Here is a 22,310-nt window from a genome sequence, read left to right as displayed (position 1 = left end):
AAATTAGGAAACAAACCTTCCTCAAGACCCAGTTGATGGGGGAGTGTCATATATCAATCTGTTGATTTCATTGGTTAAGCAATAAAGAAACTGCTTGGCTGGCCCTCATAGGTTAAAACATAGGTAGGCGGAGTAAACAGAACAGAAGGCTGGGGGAAAGAAGCTGAGTCAGTGAGTCGCCATGATTCTCCCACTCCAGGCAGACACAGGTTAAGATCATTCCTGGTAAGCCAGCTTGTGGGCTACACAGATTATAAGAAATGGGCTAGTCCAGGTGCGAGAATTAGCCGAGAAAAGGCTAGATATAACGGGCCAAGCGGTGTTTAAAAGAATACAGTTTCCGTGTAATTATTTCGGGTAAAGCTAGCTGGGTGGTGGGACACGGCCCGCCACTCATCCTTTTTTTGTTTAAACAGAAAAAGGGGAAGTGATGTGGGAGTGTCATATATCAATCTGTTGATTTCATTGGTTAAGCAATAAAGAAACTGCTTGGCTGGCCCTCATAGGTTAAAACATAGGTGGGAGGAGTAAACAGAACAGAAGGCTGGGAGAAAGAAGCTGAGTCAAGGAGTCGCCATGATTCTCCCACCAGGCAGACGCAGGTTAAGATCATTCCTGGTAAGCCAGCTCTTGGGTTACATAGATTATTAGAAATGGGCTAGTCCAGGTGCGAGAGTTAGCCGAGAAAAGGCTAGATATAATGGGGCAAGCGGTGTTTAAAAGAATACAGTTTCCGTGTAGTTATTTCGGGGCATAAGCTAGAGCTAGCCATGTGGGCGGCCGGGTGCCGGGGACGCAGCCCCGCCGCTTCTATTACAACACCCAGTAATACCACTTTTAGGTATATATCCAAAGGATGCTCAATCATGCCACAAGGACATGTGCTCAACTATGTTCATAGCAGCTTTGTTTGTCATAGCCAGAACCTGCAAACAACCTAAATGCCCCTCGATTGAAGAATGGATAAAAAAAAAAATGTAGTACATTTACACAATGGAGTAATACACAGCAGAAAAAAATAACGACAGCTCGAATTTTGCAGGAAAATGGATGGAGCTAGAAAACATTATTTTGAGTGAGGTAACCCAGACACAGAAAGACAATTATCATATGTACTCACTCATAGGTGGTTTTTAAACACAAAGCAAAGAAAGCCATCCTACAAACCAGAATCCCAGAGAACTTAGACAACAATGAGGACACTAAGACTTACATAGATCTAATCTACATGGGAAGTAGAAAGTAGAAAAAGACAAGATCTCCCGAGTAAATTTGGGACATGGGGACCTTGGGGGAAGGTTGAAGGGGAGAGCAGAAGAGGCAGGGACAGGAGCAGAGAAAAATGTAGAGCTCAATAAATATCAAGAAAAAAAAGAAAGGTATGCACCTCTCTCTCTCTCTCTCTCTCTCTCTATATATATATATATATATATATATATGTATGTATGTATGTATGTATGTATGTATGTATGTATGTATATACACACACACACACACACACACACACACCTATGATTCAGCAGAAGGTATACCATAAAGAGGACAGCAAATAGTACCCACCACAACATCATTTGAGTCACTAAGAAACAGTTTGTTTTCCTGAGACAGGGTTTCTCTGTGTAGCTTTGAAGCCTGTCCTGCAACTTGCTCTATAGAAGAGGATGGCCTTGAACTCAGAGATCCACCTGCCTCTGCGTCTGGAATGCTGGAATTAAAGCTATGTACCAACATGACTGGTTGAGAAACAATTTTAAGAACATACTCAATGGGCTGGGGAGATGGCTCAGAGGTGAAGAGCACTGGCTGCTCTTCCAGAGGTCCTGAGTTCAATTCTCAGCACCCACATGGCGGTTCACAGCCATCTATAATTCGATCTGGTTCCTTCTTCTGGCATGCAGGAAGAACACTGTATGTTCATAATAAACAATCTTAAAAAAAAACACCTCAAAATACCAAATAAGTGATATATTTTGCTATCTTAAAACAACATAAAAAATATTCAAACGGAAGAATTTTTATCAAATGAAAATGGAAGAAATAGTATTAGACAAAATATTATGTATAATCAAAAATAAAACTTGCACACTGTAAAATAATATACTAAACAAAGCAAAAAAATGAGTTACAGTTTCTTAGCAGCAGGAATGCAGATCTGTGGTGAGGTAATGAAGTACCTTGTGCAAATTCCCAGCACCTCAAAACAAAGTTTACCCTGATAACTTCATAAACCAAAAGGCAATGTGCATTATATAACAGAACAGTAAGTACTTTCAATCACCCGAAGCCTTACCCGTTTTATTGTCAAAAAACTTGATGTGTCTATCTTCATGAGCAGTTATTGTAACAGGAAGTGTGGGATGACTTACTACTCTGTTAATGTGATTGCTAGATTGTAAACCTGAAAAATAAAGAACAGAGTACTTTAAAATACAAACGACCTGGGTTAAGCCTGTATTAATAGCTCAGTGTTCCATACTATGTAAGGACCTGGATTGGACCATGCAGAAATAATGTACAATCAGTATAAAAATTAGCTAAAGACCACCTGCCTTCATGTAACGTTTTTACAGAAATTTCAAAGAAATCCACGAAAACTTACCAGAATCTACCTGTGAGGAAAGCATCACCAATGACTGTGATGTTTCTAAATCATAAATTACTGCACTACCAGTGTTGAAAGAGGTTACCATATGAGCTGGATCACAGCCAATAAAGTCAACTGATGTAGGTATTCCACGTTCTGTAAGGAGCCCAAAATAGATTCATATGTATTTATCTGTACACATACACACAAAATTTTGAAATTATATCAATAATGAAAGAGAAAGCAGTATGTTAAGGTGGTAAGCAATAATTCTCAGTTATTTAAAAACTTTTTATATTTAAAAACTTTTTACTTATAGTATTCTATTTGACATTAAAAAATATAACTAAAAGAGAGACATATACAAATTATTCGTCTAACATGGCGTAACCCCTATTTTGCTATATACTTTCTTTTAAGGTAATGAAAAAAACCTGTTCATTTAAACTATTTGCCAATTTTCTTAGGAAAAATGGAAACAAAAAACAATGAGATAAACAAAAACACCAAAACAAACTGAAACCTGGAATTCTCCTGTATCATTCTCCTGGAAGACTCTTGACAAATATTAAGTTTTGCCAAAGAGTTAATACAAGCCAAAAATCTGGATCTATTAAAATGGAGCGCACCTTTAACTCCAGCACTACAAAGGTAGAGACAGAAGGATCTTTGTGCATTCCACGCCAGCAAAGGCCACTCAGTGAGACCCTCTCTAAAAAAAAAATAATAATAATAAAGTAGATTCTTGGCCTATGAAATGCACTGGCATAACAGTGTCCCAAGCGGAACATGCAGCAATTCTCTTCCTTAACACATTAAATTCAAATAGCAAGTAAGTAAAATCTGGAGTCCAGTAATTACAAGTCTGGATGAAGCAAGAAGTATCTAATTTTTACTTCTTAAGGTCCGGGTATTTGAAATATCATAGATATCCCAAAATACAAAAAAGATAAAATTAAACATATTCTACTCACCTAAGATGTCTTAAAACAATATATATTTAAGTTCAAATCAAAATTCTGATGAAAAAGGTAATTTGAAGCCGGGCGGTGGTGGCGCACGCCTTTAATCCCAGCACTTGGGAGGCAGAGGCAGGCGGATCTCTGTGAGTTCAAGGCCAGCCTGGTCTACAAGAACTAGTTCCAGGACAGGCTCCAAAACCACAGAAAAACCCTGTCTCAAAAAACCAAAAAAAAAAAAAAAAGGTAATTTGAAAAACTCAGACTCAGACTATAAGACTGACAGTATTGTAAAGACATACACAAGCATCTTCAAAAAGTAAAGGTGATTAAATCTTTCTATAATAAAAAAATTTCCAGGCTGGCAAGATGGCTCAGCGGGTAAGGATGCCTGCAGTCAAGCCTGACTGACAATCTGAGTTTGTTCCCCAAGACTCAGAATAGGACAGAGTAGATTGCCTCAAGTTGTCCTCTACTCTCCACATAAAATAAATACAAAAATATTCTATTTGTTTAAAATGTTTTTGAAATCATGAAAGCAATCCCATTTGTGCTTCTCATTAAGGGGGTCCCACCCTGCACACACACACCTATGTTCTCAGCCATGGCACACAAAGTGTTTAGGCAAGTGTATTCAAGACTATATCCCATCAGTCCGTAAGGGTGGCTGTCCTTGTCTCCTATAGCCCCTGTAAGTAGTACCATTTGTTTACCTTACTGTTAGATGCAAGTATGCTTATTTTTTAAAAATAAAATATGATATGAAAAAGGCCAAAAAGCACTGAGCTTCGCTGACATCTACCAAGCACTCGCAGTAAAACAGTAAAAAAGTAAAATGATGGCAAGTTTTATAAAATTCTTTATCATTTCTCTTTGGATCAATAAACAATTGCTTTAACTTTTTTATTTTCTAGTTTTTTTTTAAACAAATGTTCTTTTCAGGAAAGCAAGATGCACAGCAGGCAGAGGAGGCCCTTTTCACTAGCTCCATACCTACAAACCACACGGTAGAGAGAACAGACTCCTGCCAGTAGTACTCTATCCTTGCCCGTCTATACACACATACATGTGCAATATACAGTGTGTGTGTCTTTTTGTAAAGACTCTTTGGGCATAGCAATTAAGAATGCTTGCTACTCAGACTTCTCTCCCCAGCACCTGTCAGGTATCTCACACTGCCTGTATATAACTCCAAAGGATCCTACAATCCTGCCTTTATGAGCACCTGCAATCACATGCACATACATGAGAAACATAAAGAAGTGATAAAGCTAAAAAAACCAAAAAAATAAAACAAAAAAAAAAAACCCAAACAACAACCACCACCACTGCTCTTGAAGAGGCAAATTTGACTTACCCTTGTCTCCATTGTAAGTGCAAATACATGGCAATTTTTCTTGGGGTTTCCATAACCTAACAGTGCCATCTGCTGAACAAGACAGTAACTGATTTTTTATGCCACTATAGGCAAGACCCCAGACTGCATCTGTATGAGCAACTAAAGTGCCAGCTAGAACATTTGACTCTGTGAAGAAACAAACAAAACAAAACATTACTTGGAAGAAGTCTGGCGAATAGGTAACTTATAAATGAATGAATGAATGAATGAATGAATGAATGAATGAATGAACGAACGAGAAAGAAAGAAAGAAAGAAAGAAAGAAAGAAAGAAAGAAAGAAAGAAAGAAAGAAAGAAAGAAAGTATGTATGTAAAGCCAGGCATGATGGTGCATGCCTTTTTCCCCAGCACCTGGGAAGCAGATCTGTGTGTTTTGTAGGCCAGCTTGGTCTACATAGAGTCCAAGGCCAATCAGGACTAGATAGTAAGACCTTGTCTCAAAAGGCAAAACAAAACATAAAAACCACAAGATGAGACCAGCCTGGTCTACAAGAGCTAGTGCCAGGACAGGCTCCAAAGCCACAGAGAAACCCTGTCTCGAAAAAACAAAACAAACAAACAAACAAAAAAAAAAACCCACAAGATGACAAACCAAAGCACAAACAGTGACTATTTCTAAGTACTGAATTATGGGTAATTGTTATCATTTATTCCAAGAATACTAACACTAATACTAACACATTCACAATTTCTATACAGTACAAAAAAAAATCAGCCATATTGAGCTACAATTTACAGACCTGCACTACTCACTTAAATGGCACAGCAATGGTGTGTTCACAACTCTCACTGTACTGACTTTCAGGATATTTTAATTTTTACTTAATTAATTATCTGTCTATTTATTTACTTTAGTTTTTGAAAAGGTACTTCTCTGTGTAACCCTGTCTGTACTGGAACCTGCTCTGTAGACCAGAGATCCCCTGCCTCTGCCTCCCGAGTGCTGGGATGAAGGGTGTGCGTCACTTTCAGGATACTTAATTACTTGCTAGCCACCTTCCTTTCCACTTTTCTTTAGTTTTCTAAAGTTCTAAGTGACCACAGATCCAGTGGGCTTGTGCAAACAAAGCTATTTTCTGAACACATTGTATGAACAGAATCTACAGACTGGGATCTTCTGTGTTAAAGTTTCTAGAGTACTACTTCCGTTCTTTTTATTGCCTAGTAACATTCCAGTTTGGTGCTAGCACATCTTATTTGACCATTTATCAACTGATGGGAGATCTGAGAGCTAAACAAGTATCATATTAGGTCATCCTCTATTTCCACTTAACTCTTCCTATTTATCACCATCTCCTTCAGCCTCACAGTTCCCAACTTTCCTTTATTGTGAATGACTATGACATACACAATACAAAGAAAACACAGCATTCAAAAGGGACCCCTCTTGCATCCTGTACCCAACTTCAAACAATGTCAACTTCAAACAGTGTCTTGCTTCCATGGCACTCGCCACAAGGAGCCCAGTAACAGACTCCCAGACATTGTCTCTAACCTCCACAGGTGCACTGCATGGCACACATGGATAATATATACATACACAGATGTGCACATACAAATACAAATAAAATAAATTTAAACCCTATTTGTTTCCAGATACAAGTAAAAAGTTGTCCTTCCTATTAAGGAGAAACCTACCAGGTGCATTCTAAAACTCAGCCAAACTTACTTTCTTATCTATACACACTTTCACTAGACAAATTCTTTGCCTTTGAATCATTAGTATTCACAAATTAAAATTTAATTTTAAAAAAGAAGTATGCAGGCAGACTCTTTGAACCTCAACAATAAAAACATTATCCCTACCACCACCTTCTGTAAAACTGTTGAAAACTAAACTGTCTTTTTATGTGGTCGTCAAATCACTCCATTACCACACCTCATGCTAAAATCAGCAGTGACCACAATTCTACCAAACCCAGTAAATGTTTTTCTTTGATAATACAAAGCATTTATTCTTTCTGGTTTCAATATTGCTTTTCATTCATAAAATCTGACTTGAAATGTTAAAGTGGTTCTCTCGGAGGTCAATACTCAAGCATCTAACCTCCAGCTATCTGTCAAAAATCTCCGTGAGCTGTTTCTTTCTCAAAATGATTTTCTTCTTTAGGTATGCATCCATTAATCCATTCTCAATGTCCTCCTTCCTCTAGATAATGTCAGGTTTAGTGAAGACTTAAGTCTCAGGTTATCATCATTGATATTCATTCATACGCACCCATGTCTTAATAATCTCATTCATAGTCATTCTCTCTTGTACTCTATCCCTGTTTCAGTGAGTGTTACTATCTACACAGTCATCAGCAGACAAAGTCAGAGCTCTAGATTGGTGATGAAAATGTTCTGAAATTACAACATGGCAATATCCGCACAATCCTGAGCACACAGTAAAAACCAACAATACCTTAAAACAACCAATTTTAGCTGCCTTGGGAAGGCAGGCAGATCTCTGTGAGTCTGAGGCCAGATTGGTCTACAGAGTGAGTTATAGTCCAACGCAATTATATCAATAAAACTTCCTTTTCAAACACAATTAAACCAAGAATAACACAACCTATCAATAAACCACTATATATTACTGTATTTAACCAATATATATGTTAAACCTATTTCTTTAAAAAATATTTATATTACATGTATGAGTGTTTTGTATATATGTATTTATGTATACTTCATGTGGGCTGGTACCCATGGAGGTCCTAAAAGGGCCCCCTAGAACATAGGTTATGGATGGTTGTGATTCATTAAGTGGGTGCTAGACATTGAGTCTGGGTCTTTGGCAAGAACAGCAAGTACATTTAATTCCCAAGCTATCCCTGCAACACTAAGCCTACTTCCTAGCCATTCTTATCTTAGCCACCTCTTGTTTCCTAGGTAACTCCTAATTTTTACCTTTGGCTGCAGCTGCCATCAATCCCTTTCAAGTCTCTTTGGACTTAGAACTTTTATAACTTGACTTTCAACTTTTAGCTTGAATGCCATTGTTAAAGACAGACAGCACTCCTGACCTCTCATCTAATTTCTCTGAACGAAGTACTTACCATTATGCCTTACATTACAGCATGTGGGCACTAAGCATGTGTTAGCCAACAATAACAAAGGTCAAACATTTGTTTTGTTTTTTATAGTCATTATGAACAATGCCTACCTAATGTATTTGAACATGTAAAAATTTAAGTTTTTAATCAAGTTTCTCCAAGTGTCATTTATTTAAAAAATCAGTATTTTGCTTTTCATTTTGAAATTAAAAAATTTTGGCCCTCCATGAAGATGTAATCAATTATACCTTGACCATTCTATCCCTATTGTTTCTGTTGTCTTCCACTTAAGGAGCATACATACTGTCTCTTAAGTTTAAAAATGTGCACTCGGGAGGCAGAGGCAGGCGGATCTCTGGGAGTTCGAGGAGAGCCTGGTCTACAAGAGCTAGTTCCAGGACAGGCTCCAAAACCACAGAGAAACCCTGTCTTGAAAAACCAAAAAATAAAAAAAATAAAAATGTGTTACTTCAATAACTTTACCCTCTTCTTTTTGTTAACTGAAATTAATATTTAATGAATGTTTTAGATACAATAAAGCACTAATTCAAACAATAAAATATTCATGGCATGATTAGTTTTTTCCAAAAAAAATTATTTATTTTTATGTGCATTAGTATATATGTGTGCATATATACTACATGTATATTTGTGTGAGGGTGGCAGATCGCCTGGAACTGGAGTTATAGACAGTTTTGAGCTGCCATGTAGATGTTGGGAATTGAGTCTCTTAACCCCTGAGCTATTTCTCCAACACCAATATCTATCTTTTTAAATAAACTTTCTAGCAAGTACAATAAACAAATTATGTCTGAACAACTTTGTAATAACATTTGAACTACAGAATTCTGTCAGCTCTTGTTGATGGGGGGGTTTCTGACCCACCAAGTCCCATAGCAGTTATTCCCAAATAAACACACGGAGGTTCTACATTAATCATAAACGGGTTGGCCTAGTATCTCAGGCTTCTTATTAACTCTTATAACTTATATTCACCCATAATTCTTGTCTATATTAGCCACATGGCCTGGAACCTTTTTCGGCAAGGCAGTCACATCTTGCTTGCTCTGTGTCTGGCTTCCTCTCTGTCTGATTGAAGACTGTAGACTGAAACTTCCCTCTTCCCAGAATTCTTGTTGCCCCGCCTCTACTTCCTGCCTAGTCACCTCGCCTATACTTCCTGCCTGATACTGGCCAATCAGCATTTATTTAAAATACAAGTGACAGGGTACAGACCATTGTCCCATAGAAAGCTCTATTCACTAAAAAGACCCATTGTGCCTCTTTACTTACCATATGTATCATAGGGATCCACATTAGGACTAGGCATATTCCACCACTGAATGGTTGCATCAATACCACCACTAAAACACTGTTCTCCATTAGAACTAATAGCTAATGAAAGAACAGGGCCACTATTACAGAAAGAGAGAGGGAAAATTACTTATAAATTCTACGAAACTCAAACCCCTACCCCCTTCATCTATTCATTTATGTGGTATCTAAACAAAACATACAACTGAAAAGTACTAATAGGTCATATTTAAATATAATTAATCAAATTCAACTAATATGTCTTCTCTAACATCAAGTATTGAGTAAATGAGGTTGAGAGTACTAACTATAAACAGTAATTGGAGTTGCTCATTAAGTACTATTTCAAAAAAACTTACATGTGACCCCTAAATGTGTAGATAGGCTCTACGTCTAAAGAGGCACTCCTAAAAGAGGGAGAAAAAGAACAGGGGAAGAGAACACATTAAATCATCATGAATCACTGGTTGATACTGCAGATGTACTAAAGACACAGGATAATAAAGAAGAATTATCCCTATGAACAAAATTAGAAGGAAAAAGCAATCAATATTAAAATACTTGCTTTTTGGCAGGAACTGTCTTTTGCAAATTCCAAAGTTTCAGGGTGTGGTCCTCAGAGGCAGTAACCAGCACAGGTTCTACAGGATGAAAAGCTAATGCTCTGACTCCATCAAAATGACTACGTAGTGTATACTTGGGGTTCCAAGTCTTTCGAAAGGCATCTTTGTTGGCCGGCAACTAAAATAAAAAAGTGTACTATTTACAGGTAAAAGTAATAAACTGGTAAGCACGTGGACTTTTTGTTTTCTTTTTGGTGTGTTTAAAACATATAAAACTGACTCACTAAAATATCCAGGGGCTATTTTAATGACCTTAAAATTCACAACAAGTCAATCTTTATGTAAGAATTCAGAAAAATAATTTTGTTAAATTTTCAAATATCCAGGTCAAAGAATTCCTTAATCTGTTTTCATCTAGCCATCAAATAAATGAATGAATGAATGAATTCTACCACTCCTATCAAAGTCAGGTGAGAACAGGAAACTGCCACTGCCATAAGGATTTACAAGAAAGCAAAACAGGGATATAAAAATTACCAGCTATTCAAGGGTACAATGAACACAATAGTTTCCATTTAGGAAATTGACAAGTATGTGAACAATTCCAAGGCAGAAAGTTAAGGGACTTAAGTTTTAAAACAATGAACTAAAATCTCTTTATGACTATTTTCCTAAATCTTTTCTTAATTTCCTTGAAAGATTGAATTTTGTGTCGCCCTTGCTGTCCTTGAACTCACTAAGTACCGTGAATTTCTGATCCTTCTGGCCTGTCTCCCAAATGCTAGGATTACAGGCATGAGCTGCCCTGCCAATATTATGTGGTGTTGGGGATCAAACCCAGGGCTTTGGGCATCCTAGGTGAGCACTTTTCCTAATTTTTGATATTAATAAAACTTAATATTTCCCTTTTATTTCTACATCAGTAAAGATACACCAGTTCTAAAGCAGCTAAAAGTTTACCAATTTAGTTGCAAATATGCTTTAAAATTATTAGTAAGAATAATCTACCCCACCAAGGCAGTTATCTTTAAAAAAACATCCTAACTTAAGTCTAATTTTTAAAATGTTTTTGCTGAAAAATCTGCTGAAAAACTAAGGTAAAATACAAAAATATCTAAAATATAGTTAACTCTCTAATGAGTGTTTATGCTTGGAAAATATTTAATCAACGCTAGTCTAATACTAACACAATTCTTCCCATCTCCTTTTTCTAGCCCTCAAGAGAAGCTAAACATTCAGGAAATGATACAAGCTAACTTGGTTGTGACTGACAAAAAAAGAGCTTTCAAAAAAACAAAACATGGCTTTCAAGATTAATCCTGATGGAAAAACCTAATTTCTCTAATGTCTATTTGTTAGCATAAAATATGGCTTCAATTCAGTAAATAAGTTAACTACTGAAGATGTATTTATCAATCAGTAAATTAAGTATTAAAAACCAGTATTTTAAGGTAATAACCCTAAACTCCTACCCAATCCACCAAAATTACTAAGAAAGATTTAAACACCACAAAGAAAAAATTTTAAAGCAAAATTACACGTTATTTCAAATCAACACATCTGCACACTTAAACTTATCTTTTCCATGCACCTTGACATTAATTCTGTTATAAATGATTCCAAAGAATAAGGAGCCTTCTATTAAATCATTAAAAAATTAAAAATAAAACTGCACTTACATCATAACTATAGTCTGCATCATTTGTTACCGTCAAGTCTGCAAGGTCTCCAAGGCCCAGTACACTTAACAAAACATCATCAGAACCCATAATAAATGACTTGCCTCCTCCAGATGGAAACGTTATTGGTTCAGCTATAAAGAACAAAACCGCTTCTTAAATGCTGAAAAATCATACAGTACAATACAATATTGTGGGGAATTTAAGCACGAAACAGTCAAAAATTCAGCAATATTATGAATTCTACTTCCCACTTCCACACACAAAAAGAAAATCCTACTACTGAGTAGAAATAAATGTGCTAAAACAACAAAGTAATGATTATCTTCCAGACTGAATAAACACTGCACATCAACCCAGAGTGGAGGCAGAACATAAACATTTTGTCTATTTAGATCCCTTACTACCTCCGTAAATTTTAACAGGACAATTTTTTATTAAATCATCAGATTTCAGCCACTTATATAGGGAACAGATGTCTACCAACCTCAAAGTAGATTTATTTAAGTGCATAAGTTACTATGAAGTCCCTTTGCTTTCTAAAGAAGTGAAGGAGCACTTAGATATGATACTTCCAGACACTCTGAGACACAGCCTTTCCATTAGTACCAAGATGGTCTAGTAAAAGATGGCTCTACTAGTAGTTGATGATAGTATCCTAAAAGAAATGCCTTCCAATTTTAAAACTTTCCTATGGCTTCATTTTAATGTCCTCTTTTATATATTATGATGTTGCTAAAGTTTAAAAAAACTAATTTATGTTAACTTCAGACTTTAGGTTTCCAATCAGCATGGCTGCGTGAGTATCAATAAAAACTGAAAGGATCGCATCTCTTCACTGAGCTGCCTCACCTGTGTCTCGTGCATACAGCTTTCTACACTGACAATGCAGTTGGAATGAAAGTGCAATCATTTGAATAACTATAACTAGATAGGTTAAAGTGTAAGCAACCATCCAAAATAATTTTAAGCATGTGCTTTGCAATCAAAATAGTAGCATTAAGATGGCAAAAAGGAAACACTAATTACAAAAGAACCTAAATATTTAAAATTATGAACCAATTTTTAAAAATTATTCAAAAACTCAGGCTAATAAATTATGGAAAATTCTTACAAAATGGCATGTATTTAATACATACAGGAAACAGGCATACTGAAATACACTAATACTGATTCACTAATAATACTGAAAATAACTCATACAATTGATATATACTATTACCAAAGTAAAATTCATTTTTAATTTAGAATTTTCTTTATTTTATTCGGTGTAATTTGATTCAAGTGATCCCTTAAACAAAGGTGTAATTCAGCAACTACTCTAATTTAAAAACCCTTCATAAAATATATACAATGTATGTGTGAGATGGTAAGTATACCACACATTAAAAAATGATTATGACAGTTACTATGATAACCAAGCCATCATTCAATGGTTGTACTTGAATCTGAACAATACATAGTTCTGATCGCGTCTATCAATGTTAGTACATAGTTACTGATAATACAAAAAGCAGCTAAGAACTATAAGATCAATAGTTTAAAAATCCCAAGAAAGTCAGCAAGTAAATTTTACTTTATAATTTTTACCAGTCTAAAAATTTAAGTTCATAATTTGTTTTTAAACAATTTAAGATAAAATTCTACAACTCCTTCCAGTAGCAATTATACAAATAATCATTAACACAAATTTAGAAGTCTAATAAAATAGCTTTACCATCACCAATCAACTCATTTCATTACAAATACTTTTTGTGGGATTATTTCTGATCAATCATTGACCAACTTCCAGGCATAAAAAGAGAAGTGGCCCAACAACTTTAGCTGGCTTATTTTTCAAAAAATATTATACTCATTTCTAAAGTTAATCACATAAGCTATATCTATGTACCTTTTCTCTATAGATACACATATGTTCACATCTAGCAAGCTATATTACTTTTAATATTTGTTCACGTAAGTATATACGCAAAATCTTTTAAGCTATTATTTCTGCTTTCCCTATCACCCCTCACTGGAGCATACAGTAATCACAGTAAATCTTTACTTTTTTGCTCTTATATCTCTGCTGGAAGAATTAATATATATTTTGCATATTATTTTAGGTTAATAAAAATTACCCACAGCAATAACACAGCATAAAATATAATCAACAATTTAAAATAAAATTATTAAATGAGTTTTTAAATAGGGTCTTTCTATATAGACCTGACCATCCTGGAACTTGCTATGTAGACCAGGATAGCTTCTAACTCACAAAGATCCTCCTGCCTCTCTACCTCCCAAGTGGTAGAACCAACAGCATAAACTTTATCTTAATGACAGAAATTTTTATTAAGCAGAATTGTCTTTTGTGAGAATTTTAGAGCCTATAAAATAGTATATTTTTAAGATGGTCCTTTTTAAAAGTCCTGTAATAAATTCTTCTGATAGACAGCGTGAACAAGGAAACTTTGTAGCTCACATATCAACTCTTCCTTTTTCTTCCAGCGTGCCTCTGCATGCGTTCTGCAGGGCTGTACCCAGGTCCTGGCACATGGTTAGACAGGTACTGTGATGCTGAGACACAACCCGGGCCCTTTCTTACAACTCTATCAAACCTAAACAACATAGTGGCCAATGACTGATTCTAATCATGCCAGTGTAAATATGAAATATAATCTTGTCTGTAGTAGCAACAGTTTTTAAAAGTCAGGACACTAGAAAACAAGTATTTGGCACCAAAATGAAAATTGTCATAAAAATAAACCAGATTGCAATTTTCCAATCTCTAAATGACAAATTTTAGGAAGAGCCCCTCTTTTAAAATGTAATGAAGTTCAAGGTGCCCATTCACCTTCCCACACAACTATGAAAGTGACTAGTGACTTACTTTCTTTAAAAACAAAAAACACAGTCATAACACTTGACAAACACACAGAGAAAGCTCCAAATCACCTTTTATGTAGAATCAACCTATGGGCTTTCCCCCTAAAATGGTGTGAAACATTAAAAAGGGTTTGTATCACTAATTTGACTTTGCTTTAAACTGCAAATTTTACAGTCTAAAATGTTAGTAAACTGTACTACAATACTTGGAAAAAGAAGATCCAAAAGACAAAAATAAAAATATTAGAGCTGGTATCTCTAGTTTAGAAAATAGTAAAAGTAAAAAGCTCAGTGAACATAGAAAATGAATACAGAAAAAAAAATCATTATTTTAATTTCCATTCTTTTGTATTAGTTTTATTGAGAGATCTTTTAAAATCTTTCCTTAAAATTTAATATGAATTAAAGAAAAAGGTAAGAAGTCATAAATTGAGGAAAAATTGTTCAGTTTTGCTGTAAGGAAAATATCTAGTAAGAAATTAGAACAAACTGTATATAAAAATTTGAGACGGGCAAACAAATCCCTTTATAGAGCAAGAAGTATAAGCATAAATAAAATAAATCTAAGTAAAATTGTTAATGTTATCACATATACATCATATTAAAGTAATTTGGTTTAAAAACTGAGATTATTTAGAAGTATATCTTCACCCAGAATTATAAATTAGTCAATTAAATCCATATATCTTTACGTAAAATCGGTCTCAAAATGCTTAAGTAGTATTTTCACTTTCTATGTACTTCTGGTTTAGACGGACTTTAGAAAACTTATTACTAGGCCATGAATCCTAGACACAAAATTACAGAATGATGTTCCTTATTCTAGAATGATTAACAGTTACATTTATTTTTAGGAATAATATGTATGTAAGATCACCAACACACTGTCTAGCACTTCTATTAAGTGGTGGTTATTAACAGTTGTTATATTTAAACCACACTACTAAGAATTAGCTTCCCTCACCTATATTATTTAAAGTTTAGTTTTAGAAATTGTTCTTTTCCTAATATTAGATTTTTAAACTATAATTAGATTTAAGGAAGGCACAATGAACTGACCTACAATGGAAACAGCTACATCTAACATGAAAACAAAAACAAATATAAAAAACTGGAAGCCATATTTCATCCCTGAGCTTGCCCAAGGCCTCTAATGATCATGTGGGATGATATTTAGCATTTTACACAATGGCATATTTGTATATGGAGTTAAGGAACTCAGCAATACAAACAAACATGATAGCTAAATGCTGTACCTTCCTCTGCTCTTGCACCTTCATGATCAGTCATTCTAGGAGAGGCTGACCTAGACTGATTAATGACTCCTGAAGGGATGTGGGGCAGCTCATCATCTCCCAGATCAGCGATCATGTCGCAGAGTTTTGTCCTGTTGACCCCTGTAAATTAACGTCAGCAGTAGAGGTGCACTTAATAACTACCGCTTGACTGCTGGCAGCCTTAGTAAAGCAATTTACTAACAAAACAGACTAATAAAAACTCCAAGTTATTAAAGCTATCATTTTATATACCACTTTCCAAAATACTCTGAAAACTTTTAAATATGTTGAAGAGTCAATATTTTGTGGCTCTTTGTGGAACACTGGATAGAACATAAACACTGTATTTGAAACATATTGTGGAGGAGGAGAAAGAAGGAAAACTTCTATTATTCAACTTGGAGTCTATAAACTCAGCCACAGAGAAATGCTATAACAACAATGGAAATTATTGGTATTTAAAACTAATGTTTATTAGTGCATAAAACAAAACATGGGCCTTTCAAATTAACTGTTCTTAAAAAGTCAAAGAAATACATACAAAATGACTTTTATAAGGGTGCAACAAACAATTAACTTTCCCTGCTGTTTTTTGGATATTTTCCCATCATATTAATAAAAATTTGTCATTGACAATTCAACCCAATTTGTTAAATTTGTTTCTTAGAATTGTTTACCTCAAAACTTCCCTTTTCCAAATTTGGAAATTGAGTTCTCCAGAAGTTTTTTTTAAATATCTTGTAATGATAGAAATAAGTCAGCACTGTCATAGGCCTTAAATTTAAAGTTTAATTTCAACTACTGCCCAGATAATTCAGACAAAAGTCAGAGCCCAAAAGCTTCGGCAGTTATTCTTTAACTATAAATTTAGAAATAGCAGAATTAGTTATTTTGAGCCATATAGTATGAAAGCCTTTGTTTAAGTAAGTCAGGTGATATGCCAGGCGGTGGTGGCAGACACCTTTGACCCCAGTACTCTGGAGACAGAGGAAGGCGGATCTCTATGAGTTCCAGGTCAGCCTGGTCTACAAAGTGAGTTCTAGAATAGTCAGTATTGTTACACAGAGAAACCCTGTCTCGAGAAATAAAACCAAACGTCAGAAAATCAATTTAGAAAACAAGCATTTTAAATAATCAGCATAAGATAAAAGCAATTAGAATATATCCAAGGTTAAACATCATGACTTTATATTCACTAGCATGAACACTAATGAACTAATAACTAAATTAGGATTCTCTGTGATTAAAATCCCTGGCAGGTATTTGAGCATCAGTCTACATGAAATGTCATTTATCTGTATATGAGAAAATAATGAGAATGAGAAGCAACTGAATGCCAAGATGTAATGGATATAAGAGAAATTTTGCACATCATTTTATAGTAATTTCTAACTAAAACTGGTCACAAAACTCAGTTTTTCCATTGTGTGTAATAAACACTATCCTTTGAATTTTCCAAAAGAACTATAAAGGAGAAACTCGGGATCACCTGAGCATTTTTTCCTCTGCCAGTAAAGCAATCATAAATTCTCACACACACACTCCCTGAGACAGGCTTTCTCTGTGTAGCTTTTGGAGCCTGTCCTGGAACACCTCTGTAAACCAGGCTGGCCTTGAACTCACAGAGATCCCCTGCCTCTGCCTTCCAAGTGCTGGGATTAAAGGTGTGTGCCATAACTACCTGGTATAAATTCCCTAACAAAAAAAAAAAAGGTTGATTAAATATCCAACCAGCTAAATTCAATGTCAAAGAAAACAAAAATATTCTTTCTCATACATAACTCTTCTTCAAAACTTTCTGATTTGTATGATTAATACCAATATTAATTTAGTTTCAGTAACTAAAATTCTGCAAGTAAATCTTGATAATCCTACAATTTATACAATAAGAGGAAAATCAGTTATTTTTTACAAAAGAATTTTCCTTTAAATTTTTTTATATTAATCTTATTTCAACTTTTAACTGCTAATCAAGCCTCTCATCTTTATGGTTTATTGTAGCAGACTCAATTTTCTTTAAATTTTCAAGTCACATTTGCTTCCTGTCAAATTTGAATGCTACCCATTAAATTGCAGCTCCCAAATTATCAGTTACTCCACTGCCTCCTTGCTCAGCAGTGCCAAGTGGCACTTACGACTTCTTGTACCAAGATTGCTAAAACTGTCTACTTAATCTTGTACATATTTCATATAAATCCCTTAACTTTCCATAATGTGCAACAAAATTATTCTGCTCTGCATATTGCTATATTTGGTCACCTCCAATTCCCCCCCCCCCACACACACACACTCTCTCTCTCTCTCTCTCTGCTATATTTGGCCGTATCTACCCTCTCCAGTTCTTAAACATGCACGCACACACGCGCGCACACACACATAGAGATTTGGTTATATTTGTCCTCTCCAATTCATACGCACACATGCACAGAGAACACACACAGGCATGGTGTGGGAGGTCTCTATGTGTGTTGCATTTATTGGCTAATGAATAAAAAAACTGCCTTGACCTGTTGATAGGACAGAACTTAGATGGGGGGGGGGGGGACTAAATGGCATGCTAGGAAAAAGAAGGCTGAGTCAGAGAGACGCCATGGATCCACCTCTGGTGATAGACATGATGAAACTTTGTTGGTAGGCCACGACCTTGTGGTGATACACAGATTAATGGAGACGGGTTAAATTAATATGTAAGAGTTAGCCAATAAGAAGCTAGAGGTAATGGACCAAGCAGTGATTTAATTAATACAGTTTCTGTGTGATTATTTCTGGTCTAAGCTAGCCGGGCAGCTAGGAACCAAACAAGCCACCTCCTTACTAAACAGGCACAAAGCTAATTCAGCCATATATATCTGTTCTCTCCAATTCTCTCTCTCTCTCTCTCTCTCTCTCTCTCTCTCTCTCTCTCTCTCTCTCTCTCACACACACACACACACACTACATGCTGCTAAATTTGATCATATCTGACCCCTCAAATTCACACATGCATGTATGCAACACGTACATACAGTGTAATTGGCCTATTCAAATTCTATGCATTTTTCTAACTAAATCTATTTCCTCTGCAAATATTTTGATTGTCCCTATAAACTCTTATTATGTGTCTGTGTGCCTTAAAAACTAGTTCCACTAATATAATCTTATAAATAATTTTGTTTGATAGACAATAACAAAAAATTTAAAGCTATTGTGTTAGAAAATATATAAAAATAATTTCCTCAACAAGTAGACTTGGAGATACAGAAGTGAGTAGAGATAAATATTCAAGTCACTGCTTAAATTTACGATCCAATATTACATAATTAATATTATTTTTACATACTTACAGCTAAACATTAGTCTTTGAGTAGCACAGTGCCAAGTTTAGGAAAAGATGAAACTTCTCTGCTCTAATACTAGTTTCTCAAAAGCTGTCAAAAGATGAAAGCAGATTTCATAACCAGAGACCATAGTCTTTGCTCTACAAAGCAGAGAATCTTTCAATTTCAGACTCAACAGTGTATTTAGTTAGGTACTGAGGACTGTCTGAACCTAAGGGCTTGTACATGCCACTGACTCTATGTTCATCCCTTCAAGTGCAAACTTAAATGCATCTTCATATTCATCCTAAGCCTACCAAAGATGCTAAATAATTTCACAATTTTAAATGATTACCAATAATGATAAAATTGGAGTAGTATTACTATGAGACTATTGTACCTAATGCTAATTCAAAGGCATAAAGGCTCACTAATTACTCAAAAACACAAACTGAGTCAGGCTTAGGATACACACCTGCAGTTCTGGTACTCGAGAAGCTGAGGCAAAAGGATCGGGAGTTTGAGATAAACCTGGTCCAGATAGCCTGGATTACACAGTGAGTACAGCTCTATCTCAAAAACAAAAAAACAAAAAAAAAAACACAAAACCTCAGTTCTTAATTATTGCAGAAATTTAAAAGAAAAATATTTTTCTGTGTGTACTGGCTTATACTTGTAAACCCAGCACTCTAGAGATGTAAACAGGAGAATCAAGAGTTCAAGGCCAGACTGGGCTATGAGACTCTGTTTCAAAGAGGAGGGAGAAGAGGAGGTGGAGCAACTGTGAATTATAAAAGACAAACCTCTACCTGTGACTCCAGACCTGACAGACTGCAGCACGGTGGAAACCATGACCTATTTACTGTCTGTCTGTTGTCATTTCCATCCACTCACACATAAACTTCCTTCACAGCACTTTTATCAAGTCTAAAACATACACTGTCATTGTCTCAAATGTGTCCTTTGCTAATCAACATTTTCTTCAGCAAAACTAATGGCTAGGAGGTAAACAGTTTTATTTTCTGACTATCATTATAGTTAAAATAAACCTTTCACATTGTTATAAATAACTTCCCTCTCCAGTCATACAAAAGAAAGACGCAATGAAACAAAAGTATCTCAACAAAAGGGGTTTTTTTTTGGAGGGGGTGTGTGCCAAGAACCTAAATTGAAACATTCAGTAGCCAGCTTTTATTCCTGATGGAAGGTGCTAATACGGCCTCATACCATTGGTGGGGCTCAACTTCAAAATCTGACCTGACCTGCTAGGGGAACATTCAGGAAATGAGTCCTTCAGGCTACCTACCTTTAATTAAAGACCAAACAACAACAAGGTGTTTTTCACAACATGACACAGTTGTATTAAATAAGTGTGACACTACAATAACCAGAACGGCAAAGTGAAACTGTGGTTTTCAAAAGTGCACTGACTGGGAGGATCTTTCTGACATGAGACAAAATGACTAAAATAAGAAAAGGTGGGAGGAAGTAACTGGGAGCAGAGGATTAAGTGGTCTGTTTAAAACTGTGACGTCAGATGTAGACTGGGAGATGGAGCCAAGGTAAAGCCAGCTAGACAACAAAGAAAATGAGAAGGGATATGGGGGCACAGTGTTGGGGGAACTAATATGAGATAAAAACTTGTCACTTGCTTTATTTTTTTTAAGCTAGGAACAGGCAAGCTTTTGAGTTTGAGGCCTGCTTGGTCTATAGAGCAAGTTCTAGGACAGCCAGGGCTACACTGAGAAACCCCATCCTTGGAAAACCAATAAACAAACAAACAAACAAATAATAAAATGAACTTATGACAAAGAATTAAAATCATTTTATTGCCCCCACCTTGCAAGACTTTTATGCAAATATTCTAATTTATAATTAATATTATATTCTTAATTTATAATTGAATTTATATTAATTTATAATCTAATCCTCTAATCTTAATTTATATAAAGGCTCTGCTATATTCTCCAATTAAAGAGGATAACCCCTTCCCCACTTCATTTACTATGCCTCAGTTCTTAAAAGCCTAGTCAATTAAGTAAGACTTCAGCTGGAGCCCAGCTGACTGGGAAAAAATACAGTTGCCACTAGCGCTGGAATAAAAAACCAAGTATACTTTCTGTCTTGGTGAGTTCTGTTCTTCAGAATGCCTTCTTGACCAAGAGTAAAGCTGGCTATTTCAGATACTTTACTGGCAATGGTTGTGATCTCTTTCTTTGCAAGCCTGAATTTATTTCTAATATTACTATACATGAGATTAACTAGAAAAAGTAAAACAAGTTGTTCTATTAAATAACCAAGATTGCAAATAGATGTAGAGTCTCAAGATGCAAAAAATATGAGGCAGATCTCATAGAGCCCAGGCTGGCCTAAAACGTTCTATGCCACTGAACTTCTATCTTGTCTCCCCGCCCCCGAAAGCTGGGAATACAAACAAGCACTACCACAGTATGCTTTATGTGGTACTGGGGACAGAACTCAAGGCTCCACCAACAGAATTACATTCTCAGTTCTCAATTCAACACAAATTTTACGTGGCACAAGAATAACAAGTGGCTGTAAGAATAAAGACAGCAAGAATTACTCTCATATTAAAGGGGAATAATAATGAAGTTTCACTCTTCCTGTTTAAAGACAAAGAACAAAGGAAATCTTTAAGAGATTTTTATATTCTAAATAAAGTTTCCAGATTTTGGATGTGAAATAAGCAAGTATAAAACACTTCAAATGCTACAAACTATGTGATGTTTAATCATGATCAATTTACACAGCTTTATTGAGCTAATGCATGCAGCAAAATAAATAAAAAACAGAGAATGTCAAAAGCTAGAAAAATTCTTAAAATTGAGGATTTTTAAAAAAGATTTACTTATTCACTATGTATAATGTTCTGTCTTCATGTATGCCTGCAGGCCAGAAGATGCCACCAAGCCAAGTATCATTACAGATGGTTGTGTGTCACCATGTGGTTGCTGGGAATTGAACTCAGGACTCTGGAAGAAATCTGGAAGTGCTCTCAACCCCTTAGCCATCTCTTCAGCCCTTTTATATATATATTTTCCTTTTTTGTTTTGTTTTGTAGACAGGGTTTCACTGTATAGCCCTGGATGTTTTGGAAATTAGAGGTCCACCTGCCTCTGTTTCTGGAATGCTGGTATTAAAGGCATGGCAACCACTGTCAGGCTGAAATTGAGGTTTTTATTTATTTGTTTGTTTGCTTGTTTTAGTTTTTCAACATAGAGTTTCACTTGTAGCTTTGGAGCCTGTCCTGACACTTGCTCTCTAGGCCAGGTTGGCCTTGAACTCATAGAGATCTGCCTGCCTCTTGTCTCT

General features: G+C 35.5%; 1 protein-coding gene across 3 annotated transcripts in view; it reads right to left on the bottom strand.

Moving 5' to 3' along the window:
- Strn3 (striatin 3) overlaps nt 1-22,310 on the bottom strand; it is an 82,715-nt gene that overhangs the window by 7,476 nt on the left and 52,929 nt on the right. For 2 of the 3 annotated variants that reach the window (XM_075947492.1, XM_075947493.1), the window contains 8 exons: nt 15,661-15,801; nt 11,537-11,670; nt 9,860-10,035; nt 9,654-9,701; nt 9,274-9,395; nt 4,901-5,068; nt 2,600-2,740; nt 2,291-2,398 (listed from right to left, as the gene is read on the bottom strand). In XM_075947492.1, the coding sequence (XP_075803607.1) occupies nt 2,291-2,398; nt 2,600-2,740; nt 4,901-5,068; nt 9,274-9,395; nt 9,654-9,701; nt 9,860-10,035; nt 11,537-11,670; nt 15,661-15,801 (1,038 nt within the window). The remainder of the gene's footprint in view (nt 1-2,290; nt 2,399-2,599; nt 2,741-4,900; nt 5,069-9,273; nt 9,396-9,653; nt 9,702-9,859; nt 10,036-11,536; nt 11,671-15,660; nt 15,802-22,310) is intronic. The other variant, XM_075947494.1, reaches the window with a different exon arrangement.

This window comes from Microtus pennsylvanicus, chromosome 14 (genome assembly GCF_037038515.1).
Source record: "Microtus pennsylvanicus isolate mMicPen1 chromosome 14, mMicPen1.hap1, whole genome shotgun sequence".
NCBI lineage: Eukaryota > Metazoa > Chordata > Mammalia > Rodentia > Cricetidae > Microtus > Microtus pennsylvanicus.
This window is presented reverse-complemented; position numbering and strand designations above follow the sequence as displayed.